This window comes from Oryctolagus cuniculus, chromosome 7, assembly GCF_051225735.1.
Source record: "Oryctolagus cuniculus isolate XC-2025 breed Fujian yellow rabbit chromosome 7, ASM5122573v1, whole genome shotgun sequence".
NCBI classification, from domain to species: domain Eukaryota; kingdom Metazoa; phylum Chordata; class Mammalia; order Lagomorpha; family Leporidae; genus Oryctolagus; species Oryctolagus cuniculus.
Window position 1 is genome coordinate 21,609,850 of NC_142873.1, and position 17,061 is coordinate 21,626,910.

General features: G+C 47.9%; 1 protein-coding gene across 35 annotated transcripts in view; it reads left to right on the plus strand.

The window, feature by feature from the left end:
* Positions 1-881: 881 nt before the first annotated feature.
* The window catches only part of KMT2C (lysine methyltransferase 2C), a 291,237-nt gene continuing 275,057 nt past the window's right edge, over positions 882-17,061 (plus strand). For 26 of the 35 annotated variants that reach the window (XM_089299481.1, XM_089299491.1, XM_089299496.1 and 23 more), the window contains exon 1: positions 1,571-1,996. In XM_089299481.1, the coding sequence (XP_089155607.1) occupies positions 1,836-1,996 (161 nt within the window). In that variant the 5' untranslated portion in view covers positions 1,571-1,835. Of the gene's footprint in view, positions 1,052-1,570; positions 1,997-17,061 lie in introns of those variants that run through there. The other 9 variants (XM_070077286.2, XM_070077276.2, XM_070077281.2 and 6 more) reach the window with 5 other exon arrangements.

Sequence of the window (17,061 nt, forward strand, 5' to 3'; positions counted from 1 at the left end):
ATCCTTTCCATCGGCCACTGAAGACGAAAAGGAAGGATGATCGGAAAGTGCCCATCACAAGGCCCGCATAGGAGGTGCGTTTACAATGACGGTCGACCCCACGCCGTCTGCAAATGGTGTGCTATGTCTTATACTTCCCCCCAGTCCCAATCTATACTTTCTTTTTCGCTCCGGCAGTATCAGTCGGAGGGCAGGGCAGGGCCGGCAGCCCAGGGAACCTTGTCCAGGCTTATCTGTCAGAATCAGAAGCGCTCTGGAATTCCGTATCTGTGACCGCTCTTCTGGGGAAAACTCGTCTTTCAGGCTACTTCTCGCCCCACTTTTCTTCCGTCCGGCAAGAGGGGGCTCAGGAAACACTGGGGTTCTGCCTCTCCATCACAACCCACTGCCACTGGCCTGCCTTTAGGCGTCTTACTCCTCTGCGCGTCACGGTTCTCTTCTGCCTCTGCAAAACCTTCCGGGATTGCTTTTTTACATGACGTTACAATAACGAAACTGTAACTGGAACCGGACTACGGCGAAGTTGAACTCCATTTCTTCCCTCCACAGCCACTAAAACGAAAAGCACACGGCGCGCGAACGCCGCCAGCGCCCCTCCGGGTAGCGTCTACACACGCCGCGTGAGGGCTGCCGAGGCACTCCCGAGCCTCGTTCTCGGCGTACACGTCGGGGTGTTTACACCGCTCGCCCCAGCCTCCCTGGATCCCGATTCCGGATCTCTTTGTCCACAGCTTGGCTCTCTCCCGAGCCGGAGCCGGAGCCGGAGCCGGAGCCGGAGCCGCGGCCCGGCCGGCCGCCGCGTCAGAGCTGGGAGGGAGGGGGAGGGAGGGGGAGGGAGGGGGAGGGAGGGAGCCCCGGGGCGGGGGGAGGGGCGGTGAGGTCAGCGGCGGCGGCGCGTCCGCGGGCGGAGGGGAGCGGCGCATGCGCGGAGCGAGCCCCGTGAGTGGCAGCGGCGGCGCGCGAGGGGCGGGTGAGGGGCCGAGGAGTGGGGGGAGGGGGCGGAGGACGGCGAGGCGGTTGTGTGTGGGCGAGACGGCGGCGAGTTTGAGAGGTCTGTGGTGCGGGTCGCCCCGGGGGAGCCCCGGCGAGGGCCTCGCGCGACGGCCACGCTCGTGTGTGTGTGGGGTACACGCACACACGCAAAACTTCCTCCTCCCCTGCCCCGGGAGAGCGAGCGAGCGGGCGTGTGTGAAAGCGAGTGTGAGCGAGCGAGCTGAGGGGCCGGCGCTCGCGCAACCCCGGAACCCACAACAACAACTGGAGCAGCTGTCAAAACTTCGCCGCCGTCGCCGGGGCCTGACGGCGCGGGGGAGGGGCGGCCGGCCGGGGGCAGGACCCCCGCGCCGCCCCCGCGCCAGCCCCGCGGGTCGGCCGCCCCCTCAGCACCCCACGGCGGCGGCCCCTTTCTCCTCCCCGCCGCGGGCGGCCCTGGGGGAGGGGCCGCGGGCGGAGACCCCGGGGGCCGGCGCCCCTCGCAGCCCGCCCGGCTCTCCGCCCCCGGCCCGCAGCGCCCGCCCGCGCGCCCCGCACCCGCCGGCGCCCCGCCCGCCCCGCACCTCCCCGCCCCGCCCGGCCGGCCCGCCCCGCCCGCCGCCCCCCGCCGGCCCCTGCGCGCGGAGGTGCGCGCGCCCGCGCCGATGTGTGTGAGTGCGTGTCCTGCTCGCTCCATGTTGCCGCCTCTCCCGGTACCTGCTGCTGCTGCTCCCGGGGCTGCGGGAAATGCGAGAGGCTGAGCCGGGGAGGAGGAACCCGAGCAGCAGCGGCGGCGGCCGCGGCGGCGGGAGGCGCCCCCCAGGAGGAGGACCGGGATCCATGTGTCTTTCCTGGTGACTAGGATGTCGTCGGAGGAGGACCGGAGCGTGGAGCAGCCGCAGCCGCCGCCACCACCCCCCGAGGAGCCCGGAGCCCCGGCCCCGAGCCCCGCAGCCGCAGACAAAAGACCTCGGGGCCGGCCTCGCAAAGATGGCGCTTCCCCTTTCCAGAGAGCCAGAAAGAAGTAAGTTGAGTGCGAGGGAGCCAGGCCGGGAGCCAGCGGCGGCGCCGGCCCGGAGCTGTCACCGGGCGCCCGCCCCGCGGCCCCCCGCGCCCCGGCGCCCCCCGGCGGGGTGGGGGCGGGGCGGGCCTCGGGCGGCGGCGGCTGCCGGCCCAGCCCGGCCCGGCCCGCGCCCCGCGGCGGCCGCCCGCGCCCCCGGCCTCCCCGCCGGCGCTCGGCTCCGCACACTTTACTTTTTAGTTTTGGCCTTGTCGCTGCGTTTTCCTCCGGGCTTCTCTCTCTCGGAGAGGATTTCTCCGCGGTTCGTCCTGGCCTAGCAGGATTAATTTAAAAAACAAACAGCGAAGCACGCCCAGGCAGTCCCCCTCGACGGAATTTCTCGCCAACTACAAAGCGGCCGGGTCTCGGGAAACTCTCGAGCTGTCAAAACGCCTGGGCCAGGTGGTCTCGGGCCCGGGCGGCGGGGGGCGGGGGTGGGGTCGGAGGGGAGCCGGAAGGCCGAGTGCGGGTTTTCTTTGTCAGCTGGCTGCTCCTTCAACTTTTCCTGCTCCCAAACCTGTGTTTTCTTCTTTAATGATAGATTAGGAAGCCATTTGACTTCTTCCTTTATCCCCTCCCCCAACACCCAGCACCGCACCGCCCGGCTCCGAAAAGACAACTCTTTTCTCGTGACCGCACAGCTGAGGGGAGAAGCGTGCTCAAGTTTTCGGAGACGTAGCCAGTGTTCCTTCACGAGGCACACTGCGGAGAGCACTTTTTATTCGGCTGCAGCATAGGTGTAAATGTTGCCGAACTGGTGGCCGTAACTCGCCTAGCAGTAGGTTTTCGTTTGTTTTCTGAGCTTACGCTAGCACTGGATTCCCCCAGTTCATTCCATGATCAGAACTGGCTTTTTCAGGAAAAAAACAAAAACAAAAACCCAGCAACCAAAAAACCAGAAAAAAAATGGGCATTCGACAACTTTGCCTGTAAAATTAAGGAATTCGTGTTTGTGCCAGGGAGCCGCTCCGCTGTTGTGGCTCCTCAGTGTGTTATGGAAGGTCTGTGGCTGTCTCTGGAAGTTGTAGGATGGCGTTCGCTGCTTACTCATTTCATTGTGTGACAGTCTCATTGAGCTGTTGGTAGTGGAGGGTGAGCTGGGACGTGGAGGAAGCCAGCACGTTTATGGGCAGGCTGTCTCTGTGGTTCAGATGCCTTTTTTTTTTTTTTTTTTGGTAATAGTTTTGTTATGTTTAGTGATTTGGAGTAAAAATAGTGGTGTTAACTGGCGTAGCAGGCCTGGGGTGTGGGAACCCATTTAGCTCTTGACTGGATGCATTTCGTTTTGCTCTCTTTTTACCTTGAAAATGATTCAGGGCCTTCATCATGCTTCCATATTTTGTTGCTTAGGTCTTACCTAGCTGTGACAAATCATGATGGCAACAAGTGCAGAATGTATACATTAATTGTAATAGGTTACGGTTTTTTTGTGATACAAAGTTAGGGTTTATTCATTATGCAGCTTACACTATAAGCATGTAGGTATAAAATGTACTGAAGTTTCAGGAAGGTGGAGTTTTAAGTAACTTTAGATGCCTTTGCCACTTTTTTTGCATCCCTTAAAGCAAGTGCAGTTAGCTTTAACTCGATGGCTTCACACTTTATTTGGAAAGCGTTTCTTGGCTTTACTGAAGGTTAGTTCAAGATTCTTACATTTAGATTCCAACTTAAATTCTTATTCTAGAAAGAGTAGGCCCATGCTGTCACCTCCCTAGCCCCTACTGTGGTAATGAGCTCATTTGCGTCGGGGCAGCTCCTGGGTGCACCAGAAGAAAGGTTGATTTAGGGTTTTACCACTTTGCTGTGTAGACTTTCAGCTCTCGAACCATGAATAAAGAAGAAGGTGGCCTTTTGAAAAGTTAAAACATTTCTTCAGGATCAGGCGTTGTGTCGTGGCAGAGGCAGGCCACTGCCTGCTGCGGTTCTCATCCCTGCTGCTCTTCCGATCCAGCTCCCTGCCAAAGCGCTCGGGAGGATAGCGCTGAGCCCCTGCCACCCATGTGGGAGACCCGAATGCTGTTCTGATTTCCACCTGGCCCAGCTCTGGCCATTGAGGCCATTTGGGGAGTGAACCAGCAGATGCAAGATATGTCTCTCCCTATTTCTCTGTAACTGCCTTCCAAATAAAGTTTCTACAGACTGTAATCTAACAAAACATTAAAAATTTGGAAAATGATTAAAACAATTCTAAGTCTTACCAATTTTTTTTTTTGTAGATTTGATAACTAGTAATAGCCTTCTTTATAAGAAAGTTCTGGCAGCTCTGATGACTGTAAACTATTTAACATAATTCTTTTTTTTTTTTTAAAGATTTTATTTATTTGAAAGTTAGAGTTACAGACCCAGAGAGGGAGAGACAGCCAGGTTTTCTCTCTGCTGGTTCACTCCCCAAATGGCCACAAAGGCTGGAGCTGCCCAGTCTAAAGCCAGGAGCGTCTTCTGGGTGTCCCAAGCGGTTGCAGGGGCCCAAGCACTTGAGCCATTTTCTTCTGCTTTCCCAGGCCATAGCAGAGAGCTGGATGCGAGGAGGAGCAGCCGGGACTAAAACCATCACCCGTATGGGAGGATGTGGGGCTGGTGCTGCAGGCGGAAGCTTGGCCTGGTTCGCCAGAGCGTTGGCCCCTTGAGTGAACTCTTAAATGTTGAATGTCTTTGGAAGGGATGGAATCACCAGTTGCTTTATTTTTTAAAAAGTTTGTTTTCATCTACTTGAAAGGGAGAGAGAGAGAGAGAGAGAGATATGAATAGGTAAATAGATAGATAAATAACGGTCTTCCATCTGGTGGTTCACATCTCAAATGACCACAAAAGCCAAGGCTGGGCCAGGCCAAAGCCTTCTGACTGTGGGATGTGGGATGAGGTGACCCAGCTGGTCATTTAACCCCTTGCTCCACAGCACCCGCCCCACACCGGCTGATTGATTGGGATGAATATGTGAAATGGAAAGAAGGAAGACTTTTCAATTGTGTGCCTTTTTTACAATCCTTTGTGAGGATCCATTCAGAAAAGACCCTGTGGTTGGAGAGTGAAGACCCTGGAAGTAAAGCTAATGTGTCCCAAAAGTAATTTAGGTTTGATTGTGACATTGGCAAGAATCCACCAAAGAAATGAAAATTAATTTTCCTTGTGAAATGTAATAGAGGTGAAGGTTTTCAAATTGCTCCTGTTATTTAGATGACCTCTAGCTTAGTGGCTTGTGTTAAGTTAGACATGATGCCTTATGACATTTTTGAAAAAGCAGATTTGCATGTTTGTCTTTGGATATTGAGAAAGCCATGTACTGCCCATTATACTTTGCTTGAGTTTGGATTTTTCTTTTTATACTTACTTATTTATTTGAAAGTCAGCTACAGAGAGAGAAAGGGAGACAGAGAGAGGTCTTCCATCTACTGGTTCACTCCCTGGATGACCACAGTAGCTAGCAATGGGCCATGCCAAAGCCAGGAGCTTCATCCAAGTCTCCAACGAGGGTGCAGGGGCCCAAGGAGTTGGGCCATCCTCTGCTGCTTTCCCAGGCCATTAGCAGGGAGCTGGATCTAGAGTGGAGCAGCTGGGACTCAACCAGGCACCCAAATGAGATGCTGACATTGTGGACAGTGGCTTAACCCACTGTGCCCACAGTGCTGTAGAGGCAGAGTTTTAAAAATCTTTAAAATTTATTTATTATTTTTTTTGAGAGAGAAAACTCCCATTTACTTGTTCACCCCCCAGATGCCCACAGTGGCCAGGACTGGGTGGTCTGAAGCCAGCATCCGGGTCTCCCACATGGGTGGTCGGGACACAATTACTTGAATCATCACCACCGACTTCCAGAGTCTGCATTAGCAGGAAGCTGGAGTCAGGAACCGGAACTGGGTATCAAACCCAAGCACTCTGATGTGGGATGCAGACATTTTGGTTTTTAATATTTATTTATTTATTATTATTTATATAAAGTCATATATATATTATTTCTATAAAGTCAGAGATAACAGAAAGAGGGAGAGACAGAGACAGAGATTTCCATCTGCTAGTTCACTCCCTAGATGGCTGCAATGGTTAGGCCAAAGCTAGGAGTCAGGAGCTTCATCTGGGTCTCCCATGTAGCTGACAGGGGCCCAGATATTTGGGACATCTTCCACAGATTTTACCCAGGTCCTTAGCAGAGAGTTTGATCAGAAGTGGAAAAGCTCGGACACGAACTGGGTCCCATGTGGGATGCTGGTGTGGCAGGTTGTGGCTTTACCTGTTAGGCCACAATGTCTGCCCCAGAGGCAGAGTTCGAAAAGTAGATAGAAGAGTGTAAATATGGGGGCTGGCGTTGTGGCACAGCAGGCTTAGATGCTGCCTGCAACACTGGCATTCCATATCAGAACACTGGTTTGAACGCTGGCAGCTCTGTTTCCGGTCTAGCTCCCTGGAAAAAGCAGCAAAATATGGCCCAAGTACTTGGGACCCTGTCACCCATGTGGGAGAATTGGGTGGAGCCGAAGCTTCCTGGCTTCAGCCTGGACCAGCCATGGCTCTTGTGGCCATTTGGGGAGTAAACCAGCAGATAGAAGATACATATCTTTCCCCTTCCTCTCTCTCTCTCTTTCTCCCCCCACTATAAATAAATAAAATACAAAGAAAAAAATATAAGTAGGAATTTCCTGTTGTACATAGTGCAACAGTGAAATTACATTTGTCTTAAAGTTCTCCTGAACTGTAAAGATTATCTAATTCTTTGGTTATTTGGAGTGCCGTATGATCTTTATCCAGTCTGGCTATTGCGAAAGAAGCTCCTGCCAGACCATGCACATTGTAGAGATCTAATTATTTCCCTTAATGTTAAAGAAACTATTCTGAAACTTTGATTTTATTTATTTATTCCTACCTTAGACTATAAATTCGCTTTACTGAATTGGGAAGCCAATAAAACATTGTACCATTTTCTTACTAAGTCACCAGAGTTTGGGTTGGAGTGGTGTTGCAGCAGCAGGTGGTGAGGGTAGGGTTTCCCTGGCCCCTTTTGGGTCAACTCTTTATACTCTGAACTACTTTCTTTACAGAGAGCAGTTACTGTTATTAGAAAATCACCTTGAGCCTTGTTGTTTTAGAAGAATTAGGCATAACCAGTGATGTCATACAGGGGACCAGCAAAACATGGCTCTGCAGCAGGTGACTTGCTATTCTGTATTTGTGAGACCCTTCTTTTCATTTCTCTAGTTAGAAACTTAGATGATAGAAAACTCTACTGCATTATGGTATGTACAGTTTAACAAAACAATAGTTTGAAGTTGAGAGATACTGCTATTAGTATTCATGCTTTCTAAGATCATGTAAAATTCATAATTCTTATGATTGAAGTTTTTCAAGAAATAAGATGTGGAAATTTTTGACTTTATAGGCACTGAAATATTTTAAATTAACTTCTGTGTGGTCCAGGACTGTCAGCCTTTCTTATGTGTTGGCAGTTGCAATTTCACCTGATCTCAGCATAGTTTACTGTTGTTTTTTGACTTATTTATAGGAATTTCCAATATTTGAGAATAGGATTTTTAATCTCCTTAACAATTTTGTGTTTAATATATTGGTTATTTATATGTAAACTTCATGAATATGGATTTTTCTGTAAGCTTAGAAGTATCACAACAGTTTATTTTCCCACCCTGGCAATAGAGATTTATTAAAACTTTCTTAACCATGCCTGATGCTAGATGTAGTCCATGGGCTGACAAGTCATACTTCCTTTTTTCCTTGCTTTGTGTGTAATTTCCTATGCCACAGTCTAGTTTCTCTAGGCAGGTAGAGTTTTCCAACCCTCTGTGCTTAAGGCACTTGAAGTTATGACTTAGGGGATTTTTCTTAAAAAAAAAAAAAAAAAAAAGATTTATTTTATTTATTTGAAAAGCAGAGTTAGAGAGGGAGGTAGAGCCAGAGAAAGAGAGAGCGGTCTTCTCTCCACTAGTTCTCTCCCCAAATGGCCACAATGGCCAGAGCTGAGCCGATCTAAAGCCAGGAGCCAGGAGCTTCTTCTGGGTCTCTTCACCCAGGCGCAGGAGCCCAAGCACTTGGGCCATTTTCTACTGCTTTCCTAGCCCATGCAGGGAGCTGGATTGGAAGTGGAGCAGTTGGGACTTGAACCAGAGCCCATATGGGATGCCAGCATTACCGGCCGGAGCTTTAACCTGCCACAGCACCAGCCCCTCACTGAGGGGATTTTTCATGAAACTTCTAAGATAAAAGGATCCGTTTGAGGCATGGGCATTTGGCCTAGATGTTGTTTGGGATGTTTACCTCCCATATCAGAGTACCTGGATTCAGGCCCAGCTGGTTCCTAATTCCAGCTTCCTGCTAATACATGCCGTCTGAGGCAGCAGGTAATGGCTCAAGTGGGTGGATCCCTGCCACCCATGTGGGAGACCTGGATTGAGTTCCTGGCTTCAGCCTGGCCCCACCCTGGCTATTGCACACATTTAGAAAGTTAACCATGGGATGGTAGATAGCTCTTTCTGTCTCTCTGCCTCCCATATCAAAATGAAAGAAAACAAAACAGAACTCAGTAAGTAGTGGCCTTGGTGCAGCGATTAAGCCACTGCCGCTCCAATTTGGGTGCCTGGGTTTGAGTACTGGCTCCGTTTCCAATTCCAACTTCCTGGTGCAAGTGGTTGGGCAACTGCCATTCAGAGATGGCTCCTGCCTTTGGGCTGGTCTAACCTGGACTGTTGGAGGCATTTCAAGGAGTGAACTAATTATCTTTCTCTCTCTGCTGTTCAGATTAATAAAATAAGTTTTTTGAATGGTCAGTTTTTAGGTATGGAGAACAGTAGATGCCCTCTGCAAGCTTCCCTGGTGAGGACATGTGAGAGAGCCTTGATAAGATGTGATTTAATTTTTAATCTCTGAGCTCTTTGGGCTGAATATAAATTTTAGCTGAAATGGAATAAATTTTTCCATCAATATATATATTTTTTTAAGATATATTTTATTTATTTGAAAGGCAGAGCTGGAGATAGGGGTCTTCCTTCCAATGGTTCACTCCCCGAATGGCTTCAGTATCCTCTGCCAGGCTGAAGCCAGGAGCCAGGAGCTGCTTCTTCTGTGTCTTCTACATGGGTGCAGGGTCTCAGGGACTTGGGTCATCCTCTGCTGCTTTCCTAGGAGCATTAGCAGGGAGGGGGATTGGAAGTGGAACAGCTAGGACTCGAACCTGCACCCATGTATGGGACACTGGCGCTGTAGGCCATGGTTTTAACCTGCTGCACCACAGTGCCAGCCCCCACCCTCCACCCTGGTCCATTTTTATTTTTTAATTTTAGCAAGTTGATTAATCTCTTCCTTTTCTCTTAATTTTTTTTATTATGTCTGTGCTACTGTGGCTATTTTTAGAACTTCTTGGCAGGATAAGTTGTAGAAGTTATGGAGTGCAATAGGAATGATTTCTTTTTATGATTGCCCCTGTGCATAATATGTTGGTGGCTACTGTGAAAAATTTAGTAGAATTACCAATATTGTATTTAGAATTGGAAGTGCAGATCTCTTTATTTGTAGAATTTGAAGGATTTAAGAGCACAAATTAAGACAGGCAGGGATGACGCAGCTCTTTGTGTACTTAATCTGTGTCATTGTAGAACAAACCTCACATAAAAGATGGGGGAATTGTTTCCTTTGTTTTTGCTATTAATTTTATGATAGCAGTAACTATGTATAATGCACAATTGTGAAATTGTTTCACAAGTTTTGTATCTTCTCTACCCTTCTGTGACATTTTACAGCTTTCATTCGGCACATGTTACTCGAAGAACATGTTAAGTGCTAAATATATGCTGGGGTGGACAGTCAACTTGGGAAGAAGATACACTGTGGCTGAGAGGAGTTCTCAGAGGCTTGGAGGAAGCAGTACTTCAGTTAGACCTTGAAGAGTTGGTGGGATTTAGTTAAGTGGGGTGAGAAGAATGTGAGAGTGTTCCAGGGAAGTAACGTGAACCACACAGTGAGGAAGGAAGCGTAAGAAACACCTTTCCTGGTGGTGGGTGTCTAGAACAGGGGGTTAGTGTAGAGTTGGGGCCAAGCTACAGTGATCTTTGAATGCGCTATTAATGGACTTTATTCTGTATTCTAGTGGTTATAAAATAGGGACTAGGGAGGTATGTATTTTAAAATTTTTATTTATTTGAAAGGCAGGAAAAGAGTGTGGTTCATTGCCCAGTTGACAGAGAGAGACAGAGACAGGGCTGAGCCAAGTCAAAGCCAGGAGACAGGAACTCAATACAGATCTCCTGTGTAGGTGGCAGGGACTCAAGTACATTTTTTTTTTTTTTTGTAGTTAAAGATTTATTTATTTATTTGAAAGTCAGAGTTACACAGAGAGAGAAGGAGAGAGAGAAGGAGGCGGGGGGGTGTCTTCCATTTGCTGGTTCACTCCCCGATTGGCCGCAGTGGCGGGAACTGCGCTGATACGAATCTAGGAGCCAGGAGCTTCTTCTGGGTCTCCCATGCGGGTGCAGGGGCCCAAGGACTTGGGCCATCTTCTGCTGCTTTCCCAGGCCATAGCAGAGAGCTGGATCGGAAGTGGAGCAGCTGGGACTTGAACCAGTGCCACAGTGCCAGCCCCAATGAAGTACTTGTTTTTCAGGACCTGTTTACTTGAAAAGCAGAGTGACAGAATGAGACACATCTGTACAAGGGGAATATTTTCTGCTGGTTCACTTCCCAAATGCCTCGGACTCCATCTGTGTCTCTGATATCAGTGGCAGAGATAGAAGCCCTTCCTAGGTGCATTAGCAGGAAACTGGGTTGGAAGCAGATTAGCTGGGCCTAGAACTGGCACTGTGATATGGGATGTTGGCATTGCAAGCCAGGGCTTAATCAGTTGTGCCACAGTGCCTGCCCTGCACCCAAGTACTTGAGCCATCACCTGCTGCCACCCAGGGTACATATTTGCAGGAAGCTAGAATCATAGTGGAACTAGGACTTGAGGACTTGAGCCCAGATACTCCAGTATGGGCTGTAGACCCAAGTGTCATCTTTTTTTTTTTTTTTTATTAATTAATTAATTTGACAGGTAGAGTTATAGACATGAGAGAGAGACACAGAGAGAAAGGTCTTCCTTCTGTTGGTTCACTCCTCAAATGGCCGCTACGATCGCTACAAATCGGCCGCTGCACTGATCCTAAGCCAGGAGCCAGGTGCTTCTTCCTGGTCTCCCAAGTGGGTGCAGGAGCCCAAACACTTGGTCCATCCTCCATTGCCTTCCCGAGCCACATCAGAGAGCTGGACTGGAAGAGGAGCAACCGGGACTAGAACCCGGCGCCCATATGGGATGCCGGCGCCGCAGATGGAGGATTAACCAAGTGAGCCACGGCACCGGCCCCCCAAGTGACATCTTAACCATTGATCCAAACACCTGGCCCAGTTACTTTGTTATCTCTAGCATTTTGTACTGTTGAATGTGGGGTCTCAAATACTTGGTGAGTTGATGGCTATATAAGTTACAAATGCACCTAGCCATTTTTAAAAGATTTATTTATTTATCAGAAAGAGTTACAGAGAGAGGGAGAGACAGGAGACAGACAGAGATCTTCCATCCGCTAGTACACATCCATTTGGCCACAGTGGCTGGTTCTGGGCCAGGCCAAAGCCAGGATCCAGGATCTTCTTTCAGGTCTCACGTGGATTGTAGGGGCCCGGGCACTTGAGCTATCTTCCAGTACTTTTCCAGGCCACTAGGGAGCTGGATAGGGAGTGGAGCAGCTGGGACTTGAACCTGCACCCGTATGCACCTGTATGGGATGCCAGCGTTATAGGGGTGGCTGTGCCTCAGTGCTGACCCCTGTTTATTTTTCAAGATTTATTTATTTGAAAGGCAAAATAAGAGAGGGAAAGACAGATATATATATAAGATGGGGGTAGGGTGGGGAAGATAGATCTTCTATTCACCTGTTCACCCCTCTAGGCCAAAACTAGGAACCTGGAGCATCATCTGGGTCTTTCATGTGGTTGGCAGGAACACAAGTACTTGGGTCATGTTGAGGCCCATTAGTAGGAAGCTCGATTGGATTCTGGACTTGAACCAGCATACTGACATGGTCTAATCTGCTGTAACACAATACCGACCCCATAATGACTATTTTGTTTAGATTTATCTATTTAAAGGCAGAGATCCTGAGAGCTTACTTTTTTTTTTTTTTTTTTTTTACTTCTCAAATGGCAACAACAGTTAGGGCTGGGCCGGGCCAAAGCTGGGAGCCAGGAACAACTCTGGTTCTACCACATGCATGATGGGACTCAAGGACTTGAGCTGTCAGCTGCTGCTTCCCAGGTGCATTAGCAGAAAGTTGCATTAGAAGTGGAGTAGCCAGGACTTCTCTGTTTTGGATGTGGTTTCTCTGGTGGTTAACTTGTTGCGCCGCAATGCCCTCCCCCATGATGGCTACTTTAGAAAACACCCTGGTAGCCATAGGAAGAGAGGAATAATGTGGAGACAGAGGAGGTAGGCTGTTTTAATAGCTGAACTGTGAGGTAGTCAAGGCAAACAGTAGATTGTTGGTAATATAGATGGGAAGGAAGAATGATCCTAGTCCCTACAGAGGAGGAATATAGTTTTTGGCATGGCTAGAAGATAGAAGCATTTGAGGATATAGGATTGGGATTTTGCAGTGGATTAGGATAAATGATTAATGATGTGATAGAATGTGGAAAATAGTAAAGGTTTAGGAAAACTGGTTACTGCTAGAGGACTTCGCACCAAGAATGTCCAGGAAAATGAGGAAGAATGTAAGAGAATGCTCTCATTGTACGCAGCAAGTGTATACATAATGCAAAGGTATTCATGAGAACAATATCAGTAGTAGGAAAGAGTTGGCAACAACAATAAACCATTCTATTAGTCAGTGTTTTGTTACTTTAACTAAAGTGCATTAGAAGAATAACCTGGGAAGGAAAAGGTTCACCTTGGCTTACCTTTGGGAGCTCCCAGTTCGAGGTTGGGTGGCTGTGTTAGTCTTCAATCTGATGAGGATTGAGGCTGGCAGTGGCAGAGCATGTGCAGATAAACAGTCATGTGATGAACCAGGAAGCAGAGACACACACACAGGAAGCACACTCAGCTTACATAACCATCCCTCTTGTGAGACCTCCCACTAGGCCCACCTCTCAGATGCCATAATTAGATCAAGTCTGCATCCTTAATCCATCAGCTGTCAACAGGAGTCTTAGGGATTTATATGTCTCCATGAATTTGAGGAGCCAAGTCCCTTTTTTTTTTTTTTTGGTAACCCCCATTAGATGGACTTTCCATGCAGTTTTTTATTTTATTTTATTTATTTATTTGAGAGGTAGAGTTACAGACAGAGGAAGAGACAGAGAAGTCTTCATCTGCTGGTTCACTGCCCAAATGGCCACAATGGCTGGAGCTGGGCTGATCTGAAGTCAGGAACTTCTGTGTCTTCCACGTGGGTACAGGGGCCCAAGCACTTGGACCATCTTCTACTGCTTTCTGAGGCCATAAGCAGAGAGCTAGATCAGAAGAGGAGCAGCTGGGACAAGGGTCATCGCCCATATGGGATGCTGGCACTGTAGGCGGAGGCTTAGCCTACTAAGCCACAGTGCTGTGCCTCCCTGACACCCTCCTCCCCCATTTTTTTTTTTTTAAAGGTTTATTTATTTGAAAGGAGAGTCACAGAAAACAAGAGAGATCTTCCATCCACTGCTTCACTCCCCAAATGGCCGTAATGGCCAGGACTGAGCCAGGCCAAAGCCAGGATCCAGGAATTTCTTCTGAGTCTCCCATGTGAGTGCATGGGCCAAAGGACTTGGGCCATCTTGCACTGCTTTCCAAGGCCCACTAGCAGAGAGCTGGATTGGAAGTGGAGCAGCTGGGACACAAACTGGTGCCCATAAGGGATGCCTGTACCACAGTGCTGGCCCCACCATGCAGTTTTTGCTAAGAAGGATAGATCTTTTGGTACTGAAGTGGGAGAATATCTGATACATTATTTTTTTAAAAAAATTTTAAAAAGATCTATTTATTTATTTGAAAGGCAGAGTTACAGAGAGGCAGAGGCAGAGAGAGGTCTTCCATCTGCTGGTTCACTCTCCAGATGGCTGCAACAGCCAGAGCCATGTGGGTGCAGTGGCCCAGGACTTGGGCCATCTTCTGCTGCTTTCCCAGGCCATAGCAGAGAGCTGGATCAGAAGTGGAGCAGCCGGGACATGAATCAGCGCACATATGGGATTCAGGTGGTGGCTTTACCTGCTATGCCACAGTGCCAGCCCCTCTGATATATTATTGATTAAAAAAACTTTCAGAAATGTAAAGCAGTAATTTTAGTACTATATTTTGTAAAAAGCATACAAAGCTAAACTCTTTATGTTGTGCATAGATAAAGATTTGGAAGGATACATAATAAAGATTAATACTTCTGGGAACTATGTAGTTTCAAATGTGCTTCTATGTATTTAAATTTTTTTATTTATTGAGAGACAGAGAGCTTCCGTTATCTGGCCTGCTTTCCAAATGTTTGCAGTGCCTGACAGGGCTGGGCTGAAGGCAGGAACTGGGAAACCAATCCAGGTCTCTCACATGGGTGGAAGGAACCCAGTTATTTTAATCAACACTGCTGGCTCCCAGTGTCTTCATTAGCAGAAAGCTGCAGTCTGGACATCAGACCCAGGCACTCTGATATAGGATGCCAGTGTTTCAGCCACCAGGCTGTACACTTTTTTTTTTTTTTTTTAAAGCTAATCATTAAAATATATCACTTTACAAGTGAGAAAACCAAATTTTAAGAACATCACAGATTTTAGAGCTAAAACTCTGGAGTTAACTGTTTGATCTTGTTTAAGTTACCTGATGTTTTACTCTGGTTGCTGCATTTTTTATTTTTTGAAGATTTATTTATTCGAAAGGCGGAGTTACAGAGAGGCATAGGCAGAAGTAGAGAGAGAGCGAGGTCTTCGATCCGCTGGTTCACTCTCCAAATGGCCACAGAGGACAGAGTTGGGCCGATCCGAAGCCAGGAGCTTTTTCTGGGTCTCCCATGTGGGTACAGGAGCTCAAGGACTTGGGCTTTCCTTCTGCTTTGCCAGGCCATAGAGAGCTGGATTGGAAGTGGAGCAGCCGGGACTTGACCCATATGGGATGCCGGCACTGCACGGGGCAGCTTTATCTGAATGTTGGATTACCTCATTTGTAAAGAGAGCTTAGAGTACACCTAATTTTGGGTTGCTGTTTGTTTATATATATGGTATTTAGAATAGTATCTGGTACAAAATAAGTGTTATTAACAAGTGCTGTTTTAAGGATTTACTGTTTATTGCCACTAATCAATTATTAATCAGGCAGTTATTATCATAGAACTAGTTAGTGAAATGAGTGATGAAATGCCAAATGCACTCTAAAAATGCCATGGCATAAAATGATGTAGCATTTATTGGGGGCTGAGGAGAAAGATTTCCTTTTTGTACATATGTCCTTAATAAAGAGCAAAAAAGAAAGATAAAAAAGCTAGGTCAGCAGAAATCTCTATCAGTGTTTTTCATTATGAGTAAAACAAAAAACAGCCAGAAAAAGTTCCCTAGAAGCATTATATGTAATAATGTTTTTACAAAATGATTTGGAAAATTTTCATTACCTAATCCTGTATTTTCTAAAGCCAATTTTTAAATATTATAAGTGTAGATGAGGGGACCAGGATTTAATTAGTAAGCCTCCCTAATTAGGACTTACCATTGGGTGATAATAACATTTTTAAGATTTATTTGAGAGGCAGAGAGTGAGCAAGAGATCTTTTATCTTCCGATTCATTTCCCAGATGGCTGAAAGAAGCAAGGAGTCAGGAGCTCCACCTGGGTCTCCTATATGTGTAGAGGGTCCCAAGTAATTGAGCCATCTTCCACTGCTTTCCTAGGTACATTAGCAGGGAGCTGGATCAGAAGTGAAGCGGCTGAGACTTGAACTTATACTCTGATATGGGATGACAGCAACTTAACCTGTGGTGCCACAATACTGGCCCCTAAAATGATTTCATAGTAGTTGATACTTGTCCACTTTTGATTTATTTGAACATTTATTTTATTCATTTGAAAGGCAGAGTGATAGAGAGGGAGAGTCAGACATCTTGATTTGCTGGTTTCCTCCCCAAAAGGCTGCAGTTGGCTGAGGCTGGGTCATGCCAGAGCCATGAGCCCTGAACTCTGTCTGGGCCTCCCACATGGACAGCAGGGACTCACGTACTTGGGCCATCTTCTTCTGTTTTTCCAGGTGCATTAGCAGGGAGCTGGATTGGAAGCAGAGCATCTGGACACAAACTTGTGCTCTGATTTGGGATGCTGGCTTAACCCACTGCGCTACAGTGCCAACGTCCCCATTTTAATCTTTATCCTGCACTATAATCCATGTATGTAAGAAGCAGTATAGTTGATGATCACAGTGAAGGCTTTGTGGTTTTGTTCTTAATTCCATCTTTTGGTAGAGCGTAGGAAAAAATGCTTCCTTGGTTTCTTGATCTTTGGAATTTTTTTGAAAAAAGATTTATTTACCTGAGAGGTATGATTGTGGACAGAGAGAGGGAGAAACAGAGAGAAAGGTCTTCCATCCTCTGGTTCACTCCCTGAACGGCCACAATGGCTGGAGCTGAGCTGATTCGGAGCCAGGAGCTTCTTCCAGGTCTCCCAGATAGGTGCAGGAGCCCAAATACTTGGGCCATCCTCCACTGCTTTCACAGGCCATGAGCAGAGAGCTGGATTGGAAGAGGAGCAGCCAGAATGGTGCCACAGGCAAAGGCTTAGCCTGCTATGCCACAGTGCCAGCTCCCAATCTTTGTAATTTTTTTTTTTTTTTTATTAGATCAAGGAGCTTTTTTTTTTTTTTTTTTTTTTTTTTTTTTAATTTTTTGATAGGCAGAGTGGACAGTGAGAGAGAGAGAGACAGGTCTTCCCTTGCCGTTGGTTCACCCTCCAATGGCCGCCGCTGCAGCCGGCGCAGCGCGCTGATCCGATGGCAGGAGCCAGGAGCCAGGTGCTTTTTCCTGGTCTCCCATGGGGTGCAGGGCCCAAGCACCTGGGCC